General features: G+C 42.2%; 4 protein-coding genes across 10 annotated transcripts in view; 2 read left to right on the forward strand and 2 right to left on the reverse strand.

Moving 5' to 3' along the window:
- Positions 1–4,128: 4,128 nt before the first annotated feature.
- Positions 4,129–10,915, forward strand: GLT8D1 (glycosyltransferase 8 domain containing 1). Its single transcript, XM_010851711.1, has 9 exons — positions 4,129–4,577; positions 4,847–4,945; positions 6,835–7,048; positions 8,530–8,647; positions 8,874–8,958; positions 9,454–9,566; positions 9,875–10,041; positions 10,132–10,244; positions 10,392–10,915. The coding sequence occupies exons 1-9, from the start codon at positions 4,472–4,474 to the stop codon at positions 10,580–10,582; spliced, it is 1,206 nt and encodes a 401-aa protein (XP_010850013.1). The 5' UTR covers positions 4,129–4,471; the 3' UTR covers positions 10,583–10,915.
- A 77-nt stretch (positions 10,916–10,992) lies between these two features.
- Positions 10,993–17,492, reverse strand: GNL3 (guanine nucleotide binding protein-like 3 (nucleolar)). Its single transcript, XM_010851731.1, has 15 exons — positions 17,376–17,492; positions 16,755–16,813; positions 16,074–16,211; positions 15,856–15,969; positions 15,688–15,768; positions 14,657–14,789; positions 13,848–13,960; positions 13,485–13,602; positions 13,107–13,194; positions 12,432–12,606; positions 12,161–12,303; positions 11,941–12,077; positions 11,669–11,847; positions 11,344–11,410; positions 10,993–11,248 (listed from the first exon to the last, which is right to left on the reverse strand). Exons 1-15 carry the CDS (start codon positions 17,386–17,388, stop codon positions 11,163–11,165), a joined length of 1,644 nt encoding a protein of 547 aa, XP_010850033.1. The 5' UTR covers positions 17,389–17,492; the 3' UTR covers positions 10,993–11,162.
- Positions 17,493–17,496: 4 nt separating this feature from the next.
- Positions 17,497–18,870, reverse strand: LOC104997268 (uncharacterized protein C10orf95-like). Its single transcript, XM_010851935.1, has 2 exons — positions 18,824–18,870; positions 17,497–18,031 (listed from the first exon to the last, which is right to left on the reverse strand). The coding sequence occupies exons 1-2, from the start codon at positions 18,868–18,870 to the stop codon at positions 17,497–17,499; spliced, it is 582 nt and encodes a 193-aa protein (XP_010850237.1).
- Positions 17,605–19,245, forward strand: part of PBRM1 (polybromo 1) — a 107,028-nt gene continuing 105,387 nt past the window's right edge. For 4 of the 7 annotated variants that reach the window (XM_010851720.1, XM_010851713.1, XM_010851727.1 and 1 more), the window contains exon 1: positions 17,605–17,748. The gene's annotated coding sequence lies outside the window, so the exon portion shown is untranslated. Of the gene's footprint in view, positions 17,749–17,902; positions 18,078–19,245 lie in introns of those variants that run through there. The other 3 variants (XM_010851719.1, XM_010851721.1, XM_010851723.1) reach the window with 2 other exon arrangements.

Here is a 19,245-nt window from a genome sequence, read left to right on the forward strand (position 1 = left end):
AAAATAAGGTCTGACACTGTTTCCACTGTTTCCCCATCTATTTCCCATGAAGTGATGGGACCGGATGCCATGATCTTCGTTTTCTGAATGTTGAGTTTTAAGCCAAGTTTTTCACTCTCTACTTTCACTTTCATCAAGAGGCTCTTTAGTTCCTCTTCACTTTCTGCCATAAGGGTGGTGTCATCCGCATATCTGAGGTTATTGATATTTCTCCTGGCAATCTTGATTCCAGCTTGTGTTTCTTCCAGCCCAGGGTTTCTCATGATGTACTCTGCATATAAGTTAAATAAGCAGGGTGACAATATACAGCCTTGACGAACTCCTTTTCCTATTTGGAACCAGTCTGTTGTTGCATGTCCAGTTCTAACTGTTGCTTCCTGACCTGCATACAAATTTCTCAAGAGGGAGATCAGGTGGTCTGGTATTCCCATCTCTTTCAGAAAGGCTTTGGCATAGTCAATAAACCAGAAATAGATGTTTTTCTGGAACTCTCTTGCTTTTTCCATGATCCAGCAGATGGTGGCAATTTGATTTGGTTCCTCTGCCTTTCCTAAAACCAGTTTGAACATCAGGAAGTTCACGGTTCACGTATTGCTGAAGCCTGGCTTGGAGAATTTTGAGCATTACTTTACTAGCGTGTGAGATGAGTGCAATTGTGCGGTAGTTTGAGCATTCTTTGGCATTGCCTTTCTTTGGGATTGAAATGAAAACTGACCTTTTCCAGTCCTGTGGCCACTGCTGAGTTTTCCAAATTTGCTGGCATATTGAGTGCAGCACTTTTACAGCATTATCTTTCAGGATTTGGAATAGCTCAACTGGAATTCCATCACCTCCACTAGCTTTGTTTGTAGTGATGCTTTCTAAGGCCCACTTGACTTTACATTCCAGGATGTCTGGCTCTAGGTCAGTGATCACACCATCTTAAATTGAAGAAAGTAGGGAAAACCACTAGACCATTCAGGTATTACCTAAATCATATCCCTTATGATTATACAGTGGAAGTGAGAAATAGATCTAAGGGCCTAGATCTGATAGATAGAGTGCCTAATGAATTATGGAATGAGGTTCGTGACATTGTACAGGAGACAGGGATCAAGACCATTCCCATGGAAAAGAAATGCAAAAAAGCAAAATGGCTGTCTGGGGAGGCCTTACAAATAGCTGTGAAAAGAAGAGAAGCGAAAAGCAAAGGAGAAAAGGAAAGATATAAGCATCTGAATTCAGAGTTCCAAAGAATAGCAAGAAGAGATAAGAAAGCCTTCTTCAGCGATCAATGCAAAGAAGTAGAGGAAAACAACAGAATGGGAAAGACTAGGGATCTCTTCAAGAAAATCAGAGATACCAAAGGAACATTTCATGCAAAGATGGGCTCAATAAAGGACAGAAATGGTATGGACCTAACAGAAGCAGAAGATAGATATTAAGACGAGATGGCAAGAATACACAGAAGAACTGTATAAAAAAGATCTTCACGACCCGGATAATCACGATGGTGCCCTCATTCATTAATCCGCAAATACACCCTGCAGCTTTTGTGTGTGTGTATGTGTGTGTGTGTGTGTGCGCAAGATTTGGCCCTGACCAACAACAGGCCCTTGCCTGCCTGGAGCCCAGAATGTGTCAAGGGCGACAGCCACGTAACCCCAGAAGTATAAACCGGATTACTCTGGGGTAGCGAAGCCCTGGATATATGAGAGCTCAGGGGAAATGTGACAATGCGGGATTTGAGGAAAGCTCCCTTAACTGCTGAAAGCCAAGTTAGTAGCTAGCCAGATGAAGAGGTAGAGAAAGTGGATGTACACCCTTAGTACCTTTTCTACCTTTCAATCTGGTGGAGACTAAGCCCTTTCCCTTGTATGTAGCCATAGACATATCACTCTGTTTATCCTTCTTTAAACGCACTTTACAGGGTAGCAGTTGCTGTAGATACTTTATGGTATTTGATCTATAAAGATAGTTATGGGAAAAGGAGACTGCTTTTGTCAGATTTGATTTCAGAGAGATCCCCCATTGGAATTTGTTTCCATGATTATGTTTAAAGATGATGTTCCCTTTCAGGGCTGAGAACCAGCCTTGCTCCTAGATTAACAAGATCGTTCAACAAGTGTCACATATCTACTGTCCTTTGCCAGACATGGTTTTAGATGGCAAGGATACACCAGTATACACTTTTCCCTGGAGTCACTGTTCCCAAAGATCAGGGAAGACAGAATGAAGAAACAAATCAAATAAAGGAGATAATGTCATAATTGAAGAGGGGGTGGTAAGCTTTATTGATGGTCTCTGAGGGGATGGGTAAGAGGACCAAAAGGTGACCTTGGTCTTCTGTAGTCTCAGCAAAGCCAGTTTGAATGGAAAAAGTAGAGCAGAAGTCTGGTTAGAGGAGGCTAAAGAGAGGACAGGAGGAAAGAAACTGGAGCTGGAGACTTTCAGTCCTTTCAAGCTTTTTGTGTGAGAGGGAGCAGAGAAATGGGTCTGTGGGTCTACTGGGATTTGAGAAGTGGTGTCTTTTTTATTTTTTAATTAACTGGAAGATACCAGAGCATGATAATATGCTGCTGAGACTGTGTTCCAGCAGAGAGGGAAAGAGTTTGCTGTTGCTGCACCAAAGAGATAGGTTGCAGAGCGTGAGTGGAATGGCCTTCCATGGGAGTGTATAGCAATAGGAGGGAAAGCAGAAGAGACCACTGAGAATGTGGGTACTAGTGCATGTAGCCAGCAAGTTGAAAAACATAGTGTTCTTTCCCCCTAAGGTTTCTTCATAGTGGACAAGTGAATATCACTCATCAAGTTTTACACAGTTGTGTACTCTAGCAGAAATATAGTCAGTGTTTTTGCACATCCTGCATGTACATGCAGTTTGGCTTTGAGAATTCTTTCTACCCAGATCAGTGAATTCCATTACCAGGAATTGCACCAGCAAAGGAATTATGGATCAGACACACTCCATAATAATTGGTATTTTGCATGTAGATAAGCATGGAAGAGTTTTTGGAGCAGATGGTTTCTGCCATGCAAATCTACTTAAGTGCATCAAATACCTGCTAGGATTGTGTTTTTCTTCTGTCTGGACAGTTGCAATAGCACAAATACTCGTGCCTCTTGATCAGGATACTCCCTGTAAGTAATTGTTGCTGGACGTTGTTGAGCTAAACCATTGTCCTTTATACTGTTCATTAAATGAGATTCATTAAAGTGAGATTGTTTTCTTCAGTCTTGGTGGAAATTGGCTCCAAGCAGGCAGACAATAGAACTGTCTGAGGAGCCCCCAGTCTGCCACCTTCTATAGGTCAGGCTCAGTCCTCAAGAGGAAGTAGAGACACATAGCTCAGGGTATATAATGATATATATTCTTTAGAGAGGAAAGCTGTTGATATAGTATACTTTACATGTACTGCTTTAGAAAGAAGAGTGAGAGAGAAGGAATGTGTATTTTTGAAATTTTAATTGGACGATAATTACAATATGGTGATGGTTTTTGCCATACATCAACATGAATCGGCCACAGGTACATGTCCCCCCGGATCCTGAACCCCTCTCCCACCTCCCTCCCTATCCTATCCCTCTGGGTTGTCCCAGAGCACTGGCTTTGGGTGCCCTGCTTCATGCATTGAACTTGCACTGGTCACCTGTTTTACATATGGTAATGTACATGTTTCAATGCTATTCTCTCAAATCATCCCACCCTCGCCGTGTGTGTACTTTGGGAGTCTGAATTATTTTCTCCAAATTTGTAATCTGGCCTGTGATTCCCAATTTTTTTAAATAGCCCTTCAATATATTTTTCTTCTTTTCAAAGGCCTTTAGAAATGAGTTCATAGAATACAATTTGAAACAGGTGGTATTTTGTACCAATGAGGTTGACCTCAGTTTACTTGATCATAGACAACTAAGGTAAGTCGCTTCAGTCGTGTCCGACTCGGTGCGACCCCATAGACAGCAGCCCACCAGGCTCCCCTGTCCCTGAGATTCTCCAGGCAAGAATACTGGAGTGGGTTGCCATTTCCTTCTCCAATGCATGAAAGGGAAAGTGAAAGTGAAGTCACTCAGTCGTGTTCGACTGTTAGTGACCCCATGGACCACAGCCTACCAGGCTCCTCCGTCCATGGGATTTTCCAGGCAAGAGTACTGGAGTGGGGTGCCATTGCCTTCTCTGATAGACAACTCAGTCCCTGTCTAATTAGGAATTCTAAGTAGAAATTCATTCAGAAAACGTTTCCATAGTGGTTAGACCCCTAGACCCCTAAATTCTACCAGGTATTCCTCCTGGTAGAATTTCTTTTGTTTTCGTCTAGTGGCATATGGTACACAAGGCTGTAAGTTATTGGAAATATTTTATTATTTTGACTGCCATAAAAAATTCAGATCTCAAGTTGGGTTCTTGGAAACTGTTAATTGAAAACAAGTTTCTGGCAGAATATACCATATATTCACTTGTTGTTTCTGTCTGAATAAAAGCGTAGGCGTTTTGATGGCCACTGTAATGTACCTACTGACTTTGGGGGCTTGTTTTTGTTTTGTAGGGTTAAAAACTAATATTTATATAAGACAGAAGAAAAAGATGTCATTTCGTAAAGGTACGTTCTTTCTACAGTTGTTATTTTGTTGTTGTTGCTGAGTCACATCCCACCAGGCTCCTCTGTCCATGGGATTTTCCAGCCAGGAATATTGGATTGGGTTGCCATTTCCTTCTCCAGGGGATCTTCCTGACCCAGGGGTCGAACCCGGGTGTGTGGCATTGGCAGGCAGATTCTTTTCTGCTAAGCCACAGAGGAAGCCGTGTCTTACCTTTTACTGGGTCAAAAGGTGAAGAGATGTAATGTGGGCTTTCTCCTCTGTGTTTCAGTAAATATCGTCATCCTGGTCCTGGCTGTTGCTCTCTTCTTACTGGTTTTGCATCATAACTTCCTTGGTCTGAGCAGTTTGCTGAGGAATGAGGTTTCAGGTATGGGAACCCTGACTAAAGCCTTGCTGCCTGTTAAGGACCTGGAATTCCCTGTGTCCCACATTCTAAGTTACATCACTAGATTTAAAGAAAAGGCTTTCTGCTTGGCCCTACAGAAGCTACTAACGACTCTGAGAAAGGCAGGCTGCACTCATTGTGCTCTAGCAGCCTGTCCCCTTCTCCCTGCTGGGCAGCTGTTTGCTAAGCATTTGATCTCACCAAAGATTCCTTTTTACCAAATTAGAATCCTTAGAGGAAGGAGCCACTATACGCTGTTATCTGCAGACATTTCAGTCGGGCAGGGCTTCAGAAGGTGACAGGTTAATGTTGCTGGTGTTTGATGCCTACTTTGTTCACAATTAGATTGTCAGTCTGGTCACCTGTTACTTTCCTTTAATATGTGGAACCATATCAGCAGGACTCTAGTAGTAAAACAAAACCATAAAACCTCTTCAGCTGATTTAAAATATCATTGTTGTGTAACTCTGCTGCCAGTTATTTTAGATTGGTTGTTCATATTGCCCTGCCTTGGTATTGAGAAATGTTTGAGGCTTCAGAAGCTTTGTCAAAAATAATTTTTGAATTGTTACCCACCATCCTTGACCAGAGCATGAAAAGACCAATAGCTTTCCCTTAACTTTCACTGAATGCTCTGATAGCATGTTTTATAATAGTGTATATATATGTATGTGTGTGTGTATGTATTTACAGAAAGTAATGCATGCTCCTAATAGTAGGAGCATTTATTTTTTTATTTTTTTTTAGTAGGAGCATTTATAAACCGCATTCGAGTTCCATGAGGGCAGTTGTGGCTGGTACATAGGAGGTGCTTAATATTCATTGAATAAATTATTTCACTGCCTAGAGATAACTATGAATATTAAAATTTCCACTATCGTCCAGTTTTTTTCCTGTGTATTTTTTCCATATAGTTGAGATTATACTATATATTAATATAAATTACACATGACATGATTTTTCACCTAATTATATCCTAAGTAAGTCACCAAGACAAAACTCTTCAAATGTAAATTTAATGCCACATAGTTTACTTTTTGCTATAGGAAAGTCATTTGGTACGACTTTGAGATCCTTTTTGATGGCAACCCCACAATATGAATGTGTTACAGCACACACATGCATGTATGTATTGTCTGTCTGCCCTTCACAGTGGTAAAGATTTAACTGTTTTATTCATGGCTGTAACCCCAGTGCCTAGATACTGCCTGGCACATAATAAGTGCTCAGTGTTCAGTACATGATGAATGAGTCGATGAATGGACATACTATGAAAGGCAAGAAGGAAGGTTTGCAAAACAATACTCGGAGTTGCTGTGTGTGATGCATTCTGATATTCTCTAAGTCGCTGTTCTGTTCCAATTCAGAAACTTGTTTTCCTGCTCACATTCTAATTGTGACCCACTAAATTACTTTCATGCATACTTCTGGGACACGATTCATGGTTTGAAAAAAAACTGTTTTTTAGTCTGTTTCTAGGTTTTCATAGTTGTAAATAAAATTATGACTTTTGGTTCCCTCTCAGGTTTTGTTCTTAAGAGACACAAGGGAATTACTGGGTCAGAGGCCATGTACCTGTTTAAGGCTCTTGATACAAATTGCCAAAATACAGTCTAAAAAGATCCTGTTATATTCCTACCAGTAGTGTATCATAATTCCATCTGCTGCCTGTTTTTTGTTTTAAATGCTTTTCCAAGGCCTGGTGACATACAGGAAAACACAGAGTTTCTGGCCTGTGTGGCTCACATGTAATGAGACAGACTGAGGTGTAAGTAGCATAACCCTCAGCTAACCTCTTTTCACGTGTTGGGATCTGTATGAAAAGCTCTTGAGATTTATCGTAGTACCTTCCTTGTGTGCGTTCTTTGCAGATTCAGGAATTGTGGGGCTTCAGCCAGTGGACTTTATCCCAAATGCTCCCCAACGTGTGGTAGACGGGAGAGAAGAGGAGATTCCTGTGGTCATTGCTGCATCTGAAGATAGGCTTGGAGGGGCCATTGCAGCCATAAACAGCATTCAGCACAATACTCGCTCCAACGTGATTTTCTACATTGTTACACTCAATGGCACAGCAGACCATCTCCGGTGAGCTCTGCCTGCCTTGATGGCTCTGCTTCTAGGGGATACTCTAAGAGCAGGCCAGCTGCCAATCGAGTAATTTTTTTTCAGTGTTTACAATCATTTTTCCTGTGTAATTATTATACCACATATAAACTGCACATTTTTTCCAAATGATTGTACCATAAGTACGTCTCCATGATAGCAGAAACGTGTAAGCAACTTGTGCCAAGATGTGAATCAACTGTGTTTACTATGCACGTTGTTAAACTCAAGCATTTTTTTTTTTTGGTAATTAACTTCCTCAATGAAGGAAGCACTATGTTGACTTACATTTTACAAGTTTCTTATTTCTAGAACATGCTCTTGAGTAGTTCTGGTCTAGAGTTGGAAGGGACGGGAGAGCAACAGCAAGGTAGAATGGTGAAGTGAGTATAGACCTAACCCCTGGGAACCTATTTCCTCATCTGTAAGTATGGGGTGTAAATATCCAACCTAGAGAATTGTTGTGGAGAAGGCAATGGCAACCCACTCCAGTACTCTTTGCCTGGAAAATCCCATGGACGGAGGAGCCTGGTAGGCTGCAGTCCTTGGGGTTGAGAAGAGTCGGACATGACTGAGCGACTTCACTTTCACTTTTCACTTTCATGCATTGGAGAAGGAAATGGCAGCCCACTCCATTGTTCTTGCCTGGAGAATCCCAGGGATGGCGGAGCCTAGTGGGCTGCTGTCTATAGGGTTGCACAGAGTCGGACACGACTGAAGTGACTTAGCAGTAGCAGAGGATTGTTGTATCAAGTAAATGAAAAAAAAATATATGAACTACCTACCACATAATAATCGCTCAGTAAATGATCCTTAGTATTATGATTTATAGAAAACCACTCTGATGGACAGTCTTAAATGTGTTTTGAAGATGCTTTAAGATTTACAAAGTTTATTCCAAAGTTTTGTCTAATAGGTTAATAGTGGTCAGAGTTCTGTGCCATTCTTCATGGTTCATGTTTTTTGTGAAAGTTGTTATGAATAATTTTTCCATTTTTAAAAACTTAAGAAACCATCTAAAATAGAAACAAATATTGCATTAAAATAGAAATATCCACAAAATGCTGATCTGAAATGGCCCTAGGAAAAATGTGCTGGACATCTTTAGGGAACACTGACTTCTCACAGGCAGCACCTTAGACTCAGGTAGAATTACTGTCGTCACACTCAGTGAGTGTATAGGTTAACAGACTGATTCACCCCCTATGTTGATAACTAGCTTTCACTACCATCATACCTTGACTTATTTGAGCTCTGTTACCATAGAATCTTGGTTCAGGAAGGGACTTTAGTGGGAAAACTCACCGATGAGGATACCAGAACTCAAGAGGTGAAGGGAATTGAGGACACCTGTTTGGTCCTCAGGATTTCTCTTGCATTAGGGTCTTGGAAAGCAGAGAGACATGGCTATGATTTGGGACATTATTACTTTAAACTGATATTTGGTGGTTTATTTTCATCAGGTCCTGGCTCAGTAGCAGTAACCTGAAACGTATCAGGTACAAAATTGTGAATTTTGACACTAAACTTTTGGAAGGGAAAGTAAAGGAGGATCCTGACCAGGGGGAATCCATAAAACCAGTGAGTTCCATGCATCCTTGTTTGTACTTGGTAGTACTAGGAAATGGCTGGAATACCTGCATAACTGGGCACAGTGCACAGATTATACTTCCCTGGGGACCAAGTCTGGAAGTTCTGAGACCTTTGGCTGTCTTCTCTTGCATGGATGCTGAGAGCATCCTGGGAATTTCTAGTAAACAAAAGCACGGCCACTTACAAATCCTGTTTCAATGCTTTCCTTTTCCAGTTAACCTTTGCAAGGTTCTACTTGCCAATTCTGGTTCCCAGAGCAAAGAAGGCCATATACATGGATGATGATGTGATCGTGCAAGGTACTGAAGAATGTCACATCATTGCTGCTTTCTGTCCACTGTGGGCTGTAGTGTTTGTCTTATGGTTATCCTGTAAAAGGTCATCTTTCACTTGAAAATATGTGGATTATTTTCAAATATCTTTTGATACTGATTTCTAACATAATTCCACAGTGATAACAGACTGTTTGATTTTAATACCTTTAGACCATGAAATTTTTGCACCTTGTTTTATATCCCTGGATATGTTCATGTCTCCTACTTTACAGTCTATGGGAACTTGAATAGAATTTGTATCCTACTGTTGTGTGAAAATTATATACAAATCTTAATTGCATTGAATTGGTTCACAGTATTTCTCAGGTCTATTCTATCCTGCTTCTCTGTATATTTATTCTATTAATTTCTAAAAGTTTGATATTGAAACTCCAACTAAAAACCTTAATTTACCTACTTAAAGTAGGAGGAATTGGAATCTTGGGACAACTTGCAGCCTGAATCTTAACTTTCTTTCAGGTGATATTCTTGCCCTGTACAATACACCACTGAAGCCAGGACACGCAGCTGCATTTTCAGAAGACTGTGATTCAACCTCTGCTAAAGTTGTCATCCGTGGAGCAGGGAACCAGGTAAATTATTTATTAGACCTCGTGAATTTACTGTACTCCCCTTTTAGCTACATTTTATTCACTGGTTATTTCATTCTAAAACTCAAGGCTACTTTCCTAGATTGGTTTATGGATTTGAAAACCTAATTCTCCTTGAATATCTGGCTTTATAATTAGGTCCTATTGTCTAACTTGCGATCCCAACTCTCACTTCTAATTGCTTTATGTAGAGCCCTTTGCTAATTATCTGAGAAATCATAAGTAAGGACAATGATTATCAAATTAGTTTGAAGCAGTAAATATATTATATATCCCAATTGTGTTTTTAGTACAATTACATTGGATATCTTGACTATAAGAAGGAAAGAATTCGTGAACTTTCCATGAAAGCCAGCACCTGCTCATTTAATCCTGGAGTTTTTGTTGCAAACTTGACAGAATGGAGAAGACAGAATATAACTAACCAGCTGGAAAAATGGATGAAACTTAATGTAGAGTAAGTTATGTAACTGGCCTAGCTCTGAAAACTCTTGTATCTCAACCCTGACAGTCTTGACTAACAGGAATTGTTCTCTCGCCCACCCAGAGAGGGGCTGTATAGCAGAACACTGGCTGGCAGCATCACAACGCCACCCCTGCTGATCGTGTTTTATCAGCAGCACTCCACCATCGACCCTATGTGGAACGTTCGCCACCTTGGTAAGTAGGTAATTAACCAAGAGCCTAAGCAGTCAAGTGTCTACTAAGGACCACCCTCAGGAATGGACTATATTGTTTCCCTTAAGTTACCTGCAGTCTTGTGTCTGATTAGTACAATGATTTGGCTCTTTTTTCTCTAAATGTAAGGTTCCAGTGCTGGAAAACGATATTCACCCCAATTTGTAAAGGCTGCCAAGTTACTCCACTGGAATGGGCACTTTAAGCCATGGGGAAGAACTGCTTCATATACTGATGTCTGGGAAAAATGGTATATTCCAGACCCAACAGGCAAATTCAGCCTAATCCGAAGACATGTGGAGATCTCAAATACAAAGTAAACTACAAATTGTGCTATAAGTATTTCTCAGGAAATCCTGGAAGACAGTGTGTGTGGGAAGTAACACTAGCTAGGCTTCAGTGCCTGTCTTCAGCAACCCATGGAAAAAGGGACATTTCAGCTGGGTAAAGGATAGACTGTCCCATTTGGCAGCCAGCTTCCCAGACAGACTATAAATATGCCTCCATCTGCCTTATCAAGCGTTCGCTTACTGATGGTGCTGACTGACCAGAGGTGAATGGACTTAAGATATGGTTGCTACAGCCAATTCATCACTGCTACTTGGTTTTAATTTTGTGACCTGTGTAAATAAAGTGAAAACTACATTTTTCAATAGGTATCTGCTTTAACTTTACTTCTATCTGCTCACTATTTAAGAGATGTATTTTTATAGAATTTAGACACTTTCTAAGTTGCATAATTTTTTTTAAATGAATATATTATTATATACATACCTACAAAATTTACATAGCTCATGTCATAACCACTAACTAACTGGTACATCACATGCAGAACAGCTTAGCAGTCTGCTCACAATGTTAAAATCCACCACCAACAAAAAACTACAGGACAAGGCTTTATTATACATAATCTGTACTGAAGTCATAAACATCATCTTCCTCTTCAGTCATTTTATCCAAGACAAAAGATGGTGCAGACTGCTTATCTATATTGGAAAGAAAAGAGATTTTTTTTTTTTTTTAAAGTAAAAGTAATTCTGTATCATACTTCTTTGCTGGAAGACCTTTCCACCCAACTCACCTGCTCGAGACTTCTCAGGCAGTGTCTCACAGGCCTCTTCTGCGGGGGACATGGCTAAGCTCTCATCCTGTGGGAGAGAAAGATAGTATTGGTAGCCCTTGCCTGCTCACTAATCCAAGTTAATTATGTACCCAGAAAAAAGTGTCTGGAAGTACACAGTAAAGGATGTACAAAATCAAGACTAATGATTGCAAGCCTTAAACCTAAGTCATGAAATAGACACACTTTAATTTCTATTTCTTTCTTTAGCCCCTTTGCATTTGTTGTATATTGTAACTCTAGAAAACTTACTTTAGCTTAAACAACTCATGCATGACATACTTACATCACCTTCTTCGTCAACAATTCCCTGATCCATCTTGACATCTTCGTAGCTCTCCTGCTCCTGCTTCTGTTTTTTCTGTTTTAGCAATTCTTCAGGTATGTCCTTTTCATCTATCACTCCATTTGTCAGACCCGATGACTGGAAAAGGATGCTACTGGCTAAATGAGGGCTCTTGATGGCTAGGAAAAGTAAACATAGCCCACATAAACAGACAAGACCTTCACTGGCCTGGCAGCTGATGAAGACAGCAATTTAACACAAGCCATGCTTACCTTGTATGCTGTGTGCATTGTTCTTTTCCAGTTCTTCCAGATCAAAGCCCCATTTCATGTCTGTCACAATGCTCTCATTAAAATGTGGAGGAGGAGTCCAAGATGCAGGGGGATGGCAATAGTAACCTAAGAAAGCACTGATATTAAAAACAAAGTATGGTCAAAAATCAGTTCCTTTCTCCTATATGATCATCCAAAAGCCAACAGAAAGAAGCCTTACCCTGTCCACTCAGACCACAGCACTTTGGCAGCACCTTCTACATTTGGGCTTCCACCTTTTTGGTGCAGTCCTCTTCTCTGAGCAAATGAAGTAAAAAATTCCAGAGAATTTGTAAAGACGGGGACAGTAAATTTCAGTACTACCTTAAAAAAACAGAAACAAAGCTCATTTATCTGATACAGATGAATGTTTTTGTTTGTTTGTTTGTTTGTTTTTTAAAAAGCTTACAATGAAAGACAGATTGAACTCAAGGGAAAAGGGATTCTTTTACCTGTTGGGCATCAGCCTGGGACAGGATGGCGCTAGCAGCCTCCAATGGTCTTACTACCTCAATACTTGCCGGACTTCTCAGAGCAAGTGCAGGAGCAGAGTTAAGTGGAGACACAATGAAACATGGACTGTCTATGATTGTGATTTGTTTGTCCAAGGGGACAAGCTGCATGCACCTGGAACAAGAAAGATGGTAACTGTCGGGGCACTAGTTTTCCTGAAGGACAAGGGACAGAACACGAAGCTCAGGGTTGGATTGAACAAACTCAGCACAGTCTGTCAGATCCAGTTTATCATCATTTGCTTCATGTTTATCTAAAACCACTAAAACACACTCCCCTTCTAAAGTGAAACACTATGACCTAAACACAAGCTGCTTCTTGTCAAGTATTTCCCTTCTACCTGGCAGACTTCTATTCACTTCAAGTTCAAGTTTGAATATCACTTCTTCTAAGGCAGTTTTCTCCTCTCTGAACCTATGTGCTCATCTTTCAAACTAGATTGTGGGCAGCTATTCTACTAGATCCATTCTTCCCCAAGCCTAAGCGTGGCTGAGTCCCCCACCTTTCACTGAGTAGAAAAATTGAGTAAATAGAAATACAATATTGTCTCCCTTAAAATAACCAAAATTTACTCATCTATAATGAAATGTTACAACAATGTTACAATAGTTTACCTCGTGAGCCCCATGGATACACCAACACTGCATATCTGTTCTTGCTTTAAGCTATTGATGACACTGCTTTTCCCCACATTTGGGAAACCTACAAATGGGAAATCCACAGATTACAAAAGGCTAATGCTGGTAATTATCCAATTTCCGCTGTCTTTTTTTATGCCTGCCTGATTTTTATAGCAAGATCAGAGTTGGATCTGAGCGTCCTCACTTCAACACTAAGACCACTCTTGGTATCTTCATTTCTTGCACAAGTAATGAAAGGGCAGGAAAAGATTATTAATTCAAGTAATCAGAGCTCTTAGAAGCTAACATTACCTATAGTGTTGAGTTGCACTTATTGAGCTAAGATATAAAATACGGTGAACTGACACTCACCAATTACCCCAACATGAATGGCTTTGCCAGAAGTTTTCTGAAAACCTTCAAGAAGCTTCCAAAGGCCTTGTTTTCCAACACAGACTTCACTTTTGGACAGAGCAGCTTTCTTCTTTACCTTCACAAGTTAAAATCCAAAATGATTACTTTAACACCTTTGGACAAGCCACCAGATAAAACCCAACCACTCTGGCTCCAAAGCCCATCTATTAAAATTGCCACATTCCATTGTCTTTCAGATTATTTCTGGATGAAATCAGAGTTGGATCTTATAAGTTTTCATTTTTTAATCAAGATTTTGTACACTCATCATGTTTCACCCATCTGAAAGAACCACATTTCCCACCACTAAATTAAGGGTACCTTGATACGCTTCCTTTTGTCCTTCTGTTGTGTTGAGGCTTTGAACACCACTGTTGGCAATTCTTTGTTCAAATAACTTAGCCAGTTCTCCAAATTCTCCTTTGGTACCAAATCTGATAGGGATTAGGAATAAAATCCTGCTCATTTTGTTGAGATGAATTTGCAAAGTCTAGCAAGCTATGTCTATCATTCAGGTTTGCCTTTCCCCAGGTTTTAAAAAGCATCTGAACTGTAAGACTGGGAGAATGTCTGCACCCCAACATGCTTCTGTTTAGCACAATTCAGTACATACACCTCTGTATTTCTTCACTTCTCTGCATTACTCACCTTTTCAGGATTAAGTCAACTTCTAGGTTACTGTACGAACTTTAGGGCCATGCTTCCGGAATTATACTATCAGGTAGCAACCAAGTTTATTGACCCCCTAGGAGTAATTTTAGTTCTATCCTTATTGTTTCACAGGTTTCTGTTTCTGGGTGTTCCTGTCCTTGCTGCTTAAACCCAGATACATAACCATGTATTTCATTTAAATGCTGCCACATACGGACACTGTGCAGGTGTGGGGAATACGGCACTCTGCCATCATTTCCTATGTGAAATATACTGCACAGTAGCTGAGTCTAGAAAGGTTACACTCTTATTATGAGCCCAGCACTGTCTTTGGCAACAAGAGCTCGTGCATATGCACTGGTCCCACTGAGGTCAGAGTTGGATCTTACGAGTCTTCACAGACAGTAAGACTGTGCAGATGTTTTCCTCATACCTCATCAGTGCATATGGAACATAAAGAGCCTACCCTTTTCACCTACCTGATTTATTTAATACGAGTACCAGCTTTTTCTGTCCACCCCGGATGATGGCTTCTTCTACCTGGGGACACCTGCAACCAAGAGGATCTCTGGCATCCAACACCTCTAGCACAACATCTGAGGCTTCAATCACCTGTCAAAGCAGAAGCTGTCAGAACAGCATCACTCAGTCTGGCACCACCCTCCATGTAAGTACACTGGCTCTGTCTTTTCAATAGAGTGAGCTCAGAGGTGAATCTCATGTCTGTGTTCACCATTCCTTACACGACAGACACAGGTTTGTTCAGTGGCCTCTGAACAGTGGATCTCAAGAGTGGAAACACTCCCACTATCTAAAAATGCAACCTCCCCATTCTGAATCATGTAGTCTGAGAGATCCTTATGGTCCTGCCAGGAGCTGCTGAGAAACACAGCCAGGGTCTCTTCACGGGAGGGAGTGAGCTCAGGAGAATAAGGTCTTGGGGATGGGGGTGCTACCCCAAGACACCCTTGACCCTGCTCATGTAGGTTTTGGCAGAGTATTTGACAATCTTTTGTACTACTAGAGTAGTACTACTACTACTTTAAAAGCCCATGTATCAACATGTTATTTTAACACCCAATGCCACTTCTATAAATCATGCTTATGGGCATCTGTTTCTCATGCAAAAAATTAAAAGCACAGGAATATTTCTGGGGACTTCCCTGGGGGTCCAGTGGCTTGGACTCCCACTCCCAATACAGGGGGCTCAGATTCAATCCCTGGTCAGGGAACTAGATCGCATGTGCTACATCTAAGGATTCTGTGTGATGCAACTTAGACCTGGTGTGACCATACAATGGTCACAGGGACTATGGCCTCCCCCCCACCTTTTTTTTAATATTTCCTTCAGCTAAATGTAACAGACCAAGCCAACTTGCTGAAGAATTCTTCCAGCTCAAGAGAACTCTACTCCCACTTCTATAAAGTTGGTGTCAGGAGGAAAAAAAGATGATTCTTAAGTCTTTTAAACTTCACAACCACTGTTAGACACTAACCTAGACTATGATACCTTTTTAAGTTCCTGACAGTACAGCCTCTTTGGATTCTGTTTGCTTGTCTTGGCTTTCTTAGCTTTGCGTTGCCCTAATTCCTGGGGGATAAAGTCAAGGGAAAGGACACAAAATTAGAAGGTCAGTAGCTGTAACTCATTTCCACTTTTCATGACTGTAACCCCTACCTCTGTTACAGGTTCTGTGTTAGATAGCTTAACATCAGGGTCAGTTTCAAGTTTTCTTTTCTTGTTCCGTTCGTTTTGCCTGTCAAGTTTCTGCTGCTGTTTCAGTTCTTCAAGCTGTGTTCAAGCCACAAGAGAAATGCATGAGCCAGTGACTTGCTGTTGTAACTTTACACACACCCACACACCACTTGTTGAAAGCGTGAGCTAATACATCTTACCTGCTGTTTCCTTAGCTCAGCTTCCCGAAGAAGAGCCTCCTTAAAAGGAGCACTGTTTGGAACTCCTGGGTCTTTCCTAGGCTTCTTTCGACCCCGTTTTTTAGCCTCTTTCCTCAACTTTCGATGGTGCTCTCGAACCTACCATAATGGTATTTTATCAGTTTACAGAAATACTAAAGAGAATTCCAGTGAGTAGCCAATGTGGCTGCAGTTTACATGTCACTGAATTATTTCTACTCCCTAAGAGCTTGCACCATATCCGACCTCTGTTCTAGTTAAACCTCCATTAGTGAAATCATACTAATGTTAACCTACATCTCTGGGGCAGGAAATCAATTTAGCCTCTTCCAGGCTTCCCTGGTAGCTCAGTTGGTAAAGAATCCACCTGCGATGCAGGAGACCTGGGTTCGATTCCTGGATCGGGAAGATCCGCTGGAGAAGGGCTAGGCTACCCACTCCAGCATTCTTGGGCTTCCCTTGTGGTTCAGCTGGTAAAGACTCCGCCTGTAATGCGGGAGACCTGGGTTTGATCCCTGGATTGGGAAGATCGCCTGGAGAAGGGAAAGGCTACCACTCCAGTATTCTGGCTTGGAGAATTCCACGGAGTATATAGTCCCTGGCCTCGTAAAGAGTCAGGCACGACTGAGCAACTTTAAGTTTCACAACTCTTCCAAGACTTACCTTTTTTTGGATTTTATACCGCTTGTGGCAAGTCATGCGTTTACTTGCTTTCTTTAATTCTACAAAGTAACACATCACAAAAGGATTAATTTATTTACTGTTTTTCAAAATTTTATCCATAAATGATCAGTTTGGTTAGCTTTTGATGACCGCGCTTTAGGTCACATCCATTTTTACATTAACTGGCTCTGAAACATAATTTAATAATATTGTGGGGCGCGTGGTAAAAATAATCACGGACCAGTCAAGTCCCAGAGAATCTAACTCAACAGATTCGTTGTAGATCCAACTTCCCTACTTCCACCTTCTTAGATTAGACTGGGATCGTACACAGGAGCGTATAACCCCAAAACTGCCACTTCCTGTCAAACAGCACGAATCACAGAAGAAAATCTAACAGTGCGTGTTTAAACCTGGCTCAGACACTGGGTCCTCATGACTCTCAGGCCTGATCTTCATCCTTGGGGCCCAGACTTTCTTGCTGCACACAAGACCGCGCGGCTCACGTGGGGCCTTCCAACCCTTGTTCTAGACGGGATCAGGGAGACGGAGTATCCTGGTGGGTTCATCGACTATCAGACACAAACGCCCCCTCCACGCCCGCCCCCTGACCACACTCACTCGGCCGCTTCATAGTGGAAGCCGAAAGAACTGCGCCCGAAGTTACACCAGCGCTTACAAGGTACAACGTGTCTCTGCAGGCGCCACGTGCGAACTGAGGCCTCCGCCGAGCGTCACGCACTCACGCTGCTGCCGTAAAGCGCGTGGCTGCTGGCCCGTGTGCGCGCGCACGCAGTGTCGTGCGGAGCCGGGTTCGCTCGACGGCCGCGGAACTGGTTTTGCGGCGGTACCGGGAGGGGTGAGGGCGGTGAGGGCGGCGGGTGCTGGAGCGACGGCAGCGGCCGCGGCCGGAGGAGCAATAGCAGCAGCCGTGGCTTCCACGGGGCGGGGCGCGGCGGTCGGCGGCCGGGGCTGCAGGCGGCGGAGCGGCTGGGTAAGGCCGGGCCCGGGGCGGGCGGGGCCGCTTCCTCTCGGCCGACTGCCGGGGCCTTTGTGTGGGCCCGGGCGGGCGGGAGCAGCGGCGGAGGCCCGCCCCGATGGTGGGGACGCGCCGGTCGGGCCGGGAGCGCGGGGCGTGGCCCGGCGGCGGGGTTTCGGGACAGGCCCGGCAGCCTCGCCGCACCTGCCGCCAGGGACAAAGGCGCGCCGCGGCCCGAAAGCTCCCAGCGCCCCGCTTTCCCGCCCCCCGCGGCTGGCCGAGCTCCCGTCGCGGGCAACTTCAAAGCTGTCAACGTTTCCCTTAGTTCCCCGTGCCGGTGACAGGTTGGGAAAGTCTTACATTTCCTCAGCAGTTAAGGGCTTCTTTTTTTGTTGTTGTCGTTTCTTGACGGTTCAGACACAAACTCGCCTAGTAGATGTTTTTTTTTTTTAATACTTTCCAGATGACTGTTCGGACTGAGTGTTTTTTTAAATCAGTGGGAGTTGTATTTGTCATGGAGGGCAGATATAATTTTTTTCCGTGCAACACCACAAAGATTCGAGGTTTTAAAATTGTGTACATTTCTGGGTTTTAATATTTTCCATCTCAACAAAATTTTTTTATTGAAAAAGAAGCATAGTTTCGTTATTACAGGGTAGATATTGGTGACTTAAAGGTGAAGAAAGATAGGCAGAAATTAAGGAGGAATCCTGAAAAACAAATGACGAATACACGGTATAGTGAATATAGAAATTATTACTACGACTATAGGAACATGTGTTGGAGTATAAAGCATTACTGTTAACTTGTTTTCCAGCAAATTATCCCTCCTCAGTGATTTCTAGGTTTTTTTTTCCATTTAGTAGTGAGCTCTTTTCCCAAGTACAATTCAGAAGCAAAGTGGATTCAATACAAAAGAGCAGTATATTTCTGCTTTTACGTCTAAAAATTGAAAGTTATTTTTTGAAAAAGTATGTCAAATCAGTAACAGACATTTGTGGATAAATAGAAGGGTTTGACCTCTTGGGCTTTGGGAGTGTCCGAAATACCTAAAGTATTAATGTTCTATCCAAACCCCTAAGATTAGTACATTGCTGTATCTGTGTGATAGGCTAGTCTCAAGACTTCGAACATCATGTGCGGGAATGTTGATTCAGGAATATTCTCTAAGGCAAACACAGGCTGCAACATAATACATATAGTTTGTTCACAGGAAAGTTTTTTAAAAAGGCAGCCAGGCATAGAACAAATACTGAAAGCTGAGAACGCTATCTGCCTACAATACAGGAGACCCAGCCGGGTTGGATCCCTGGGTTGGGCAGATCTCCTGGAGAAGGGAATGGCAACCCACTCCAGTAGTCTTGCCTGGACAATTCCATGCACAGAGGAGCCTGGTGGGCTACAGCCCTTGGGGTTGCAAAGAGTCGGACACGACTGAATGACTAACACGAAGCATTATAAGTGATTTTTTCCCCAAGATTATTGTGTTAAAGATAAGTTACAGCACTAAGA

The sequence above is a fragment of the Bison bison genome, unplaced genomic scaffold (genome assembly GCF_000754665.1).
Source record: "Bison bison bison isolate TAMUID 2011002044 unplaced genomic scaffold, Bison_UMD1.0 scf7180017864304, whole genome shotgun sequence".
NCBI lineage: Eukaryota > Metazoa > Chordata > Mammalia > Artiodactyla > Bovidae > Bison > Bison bison.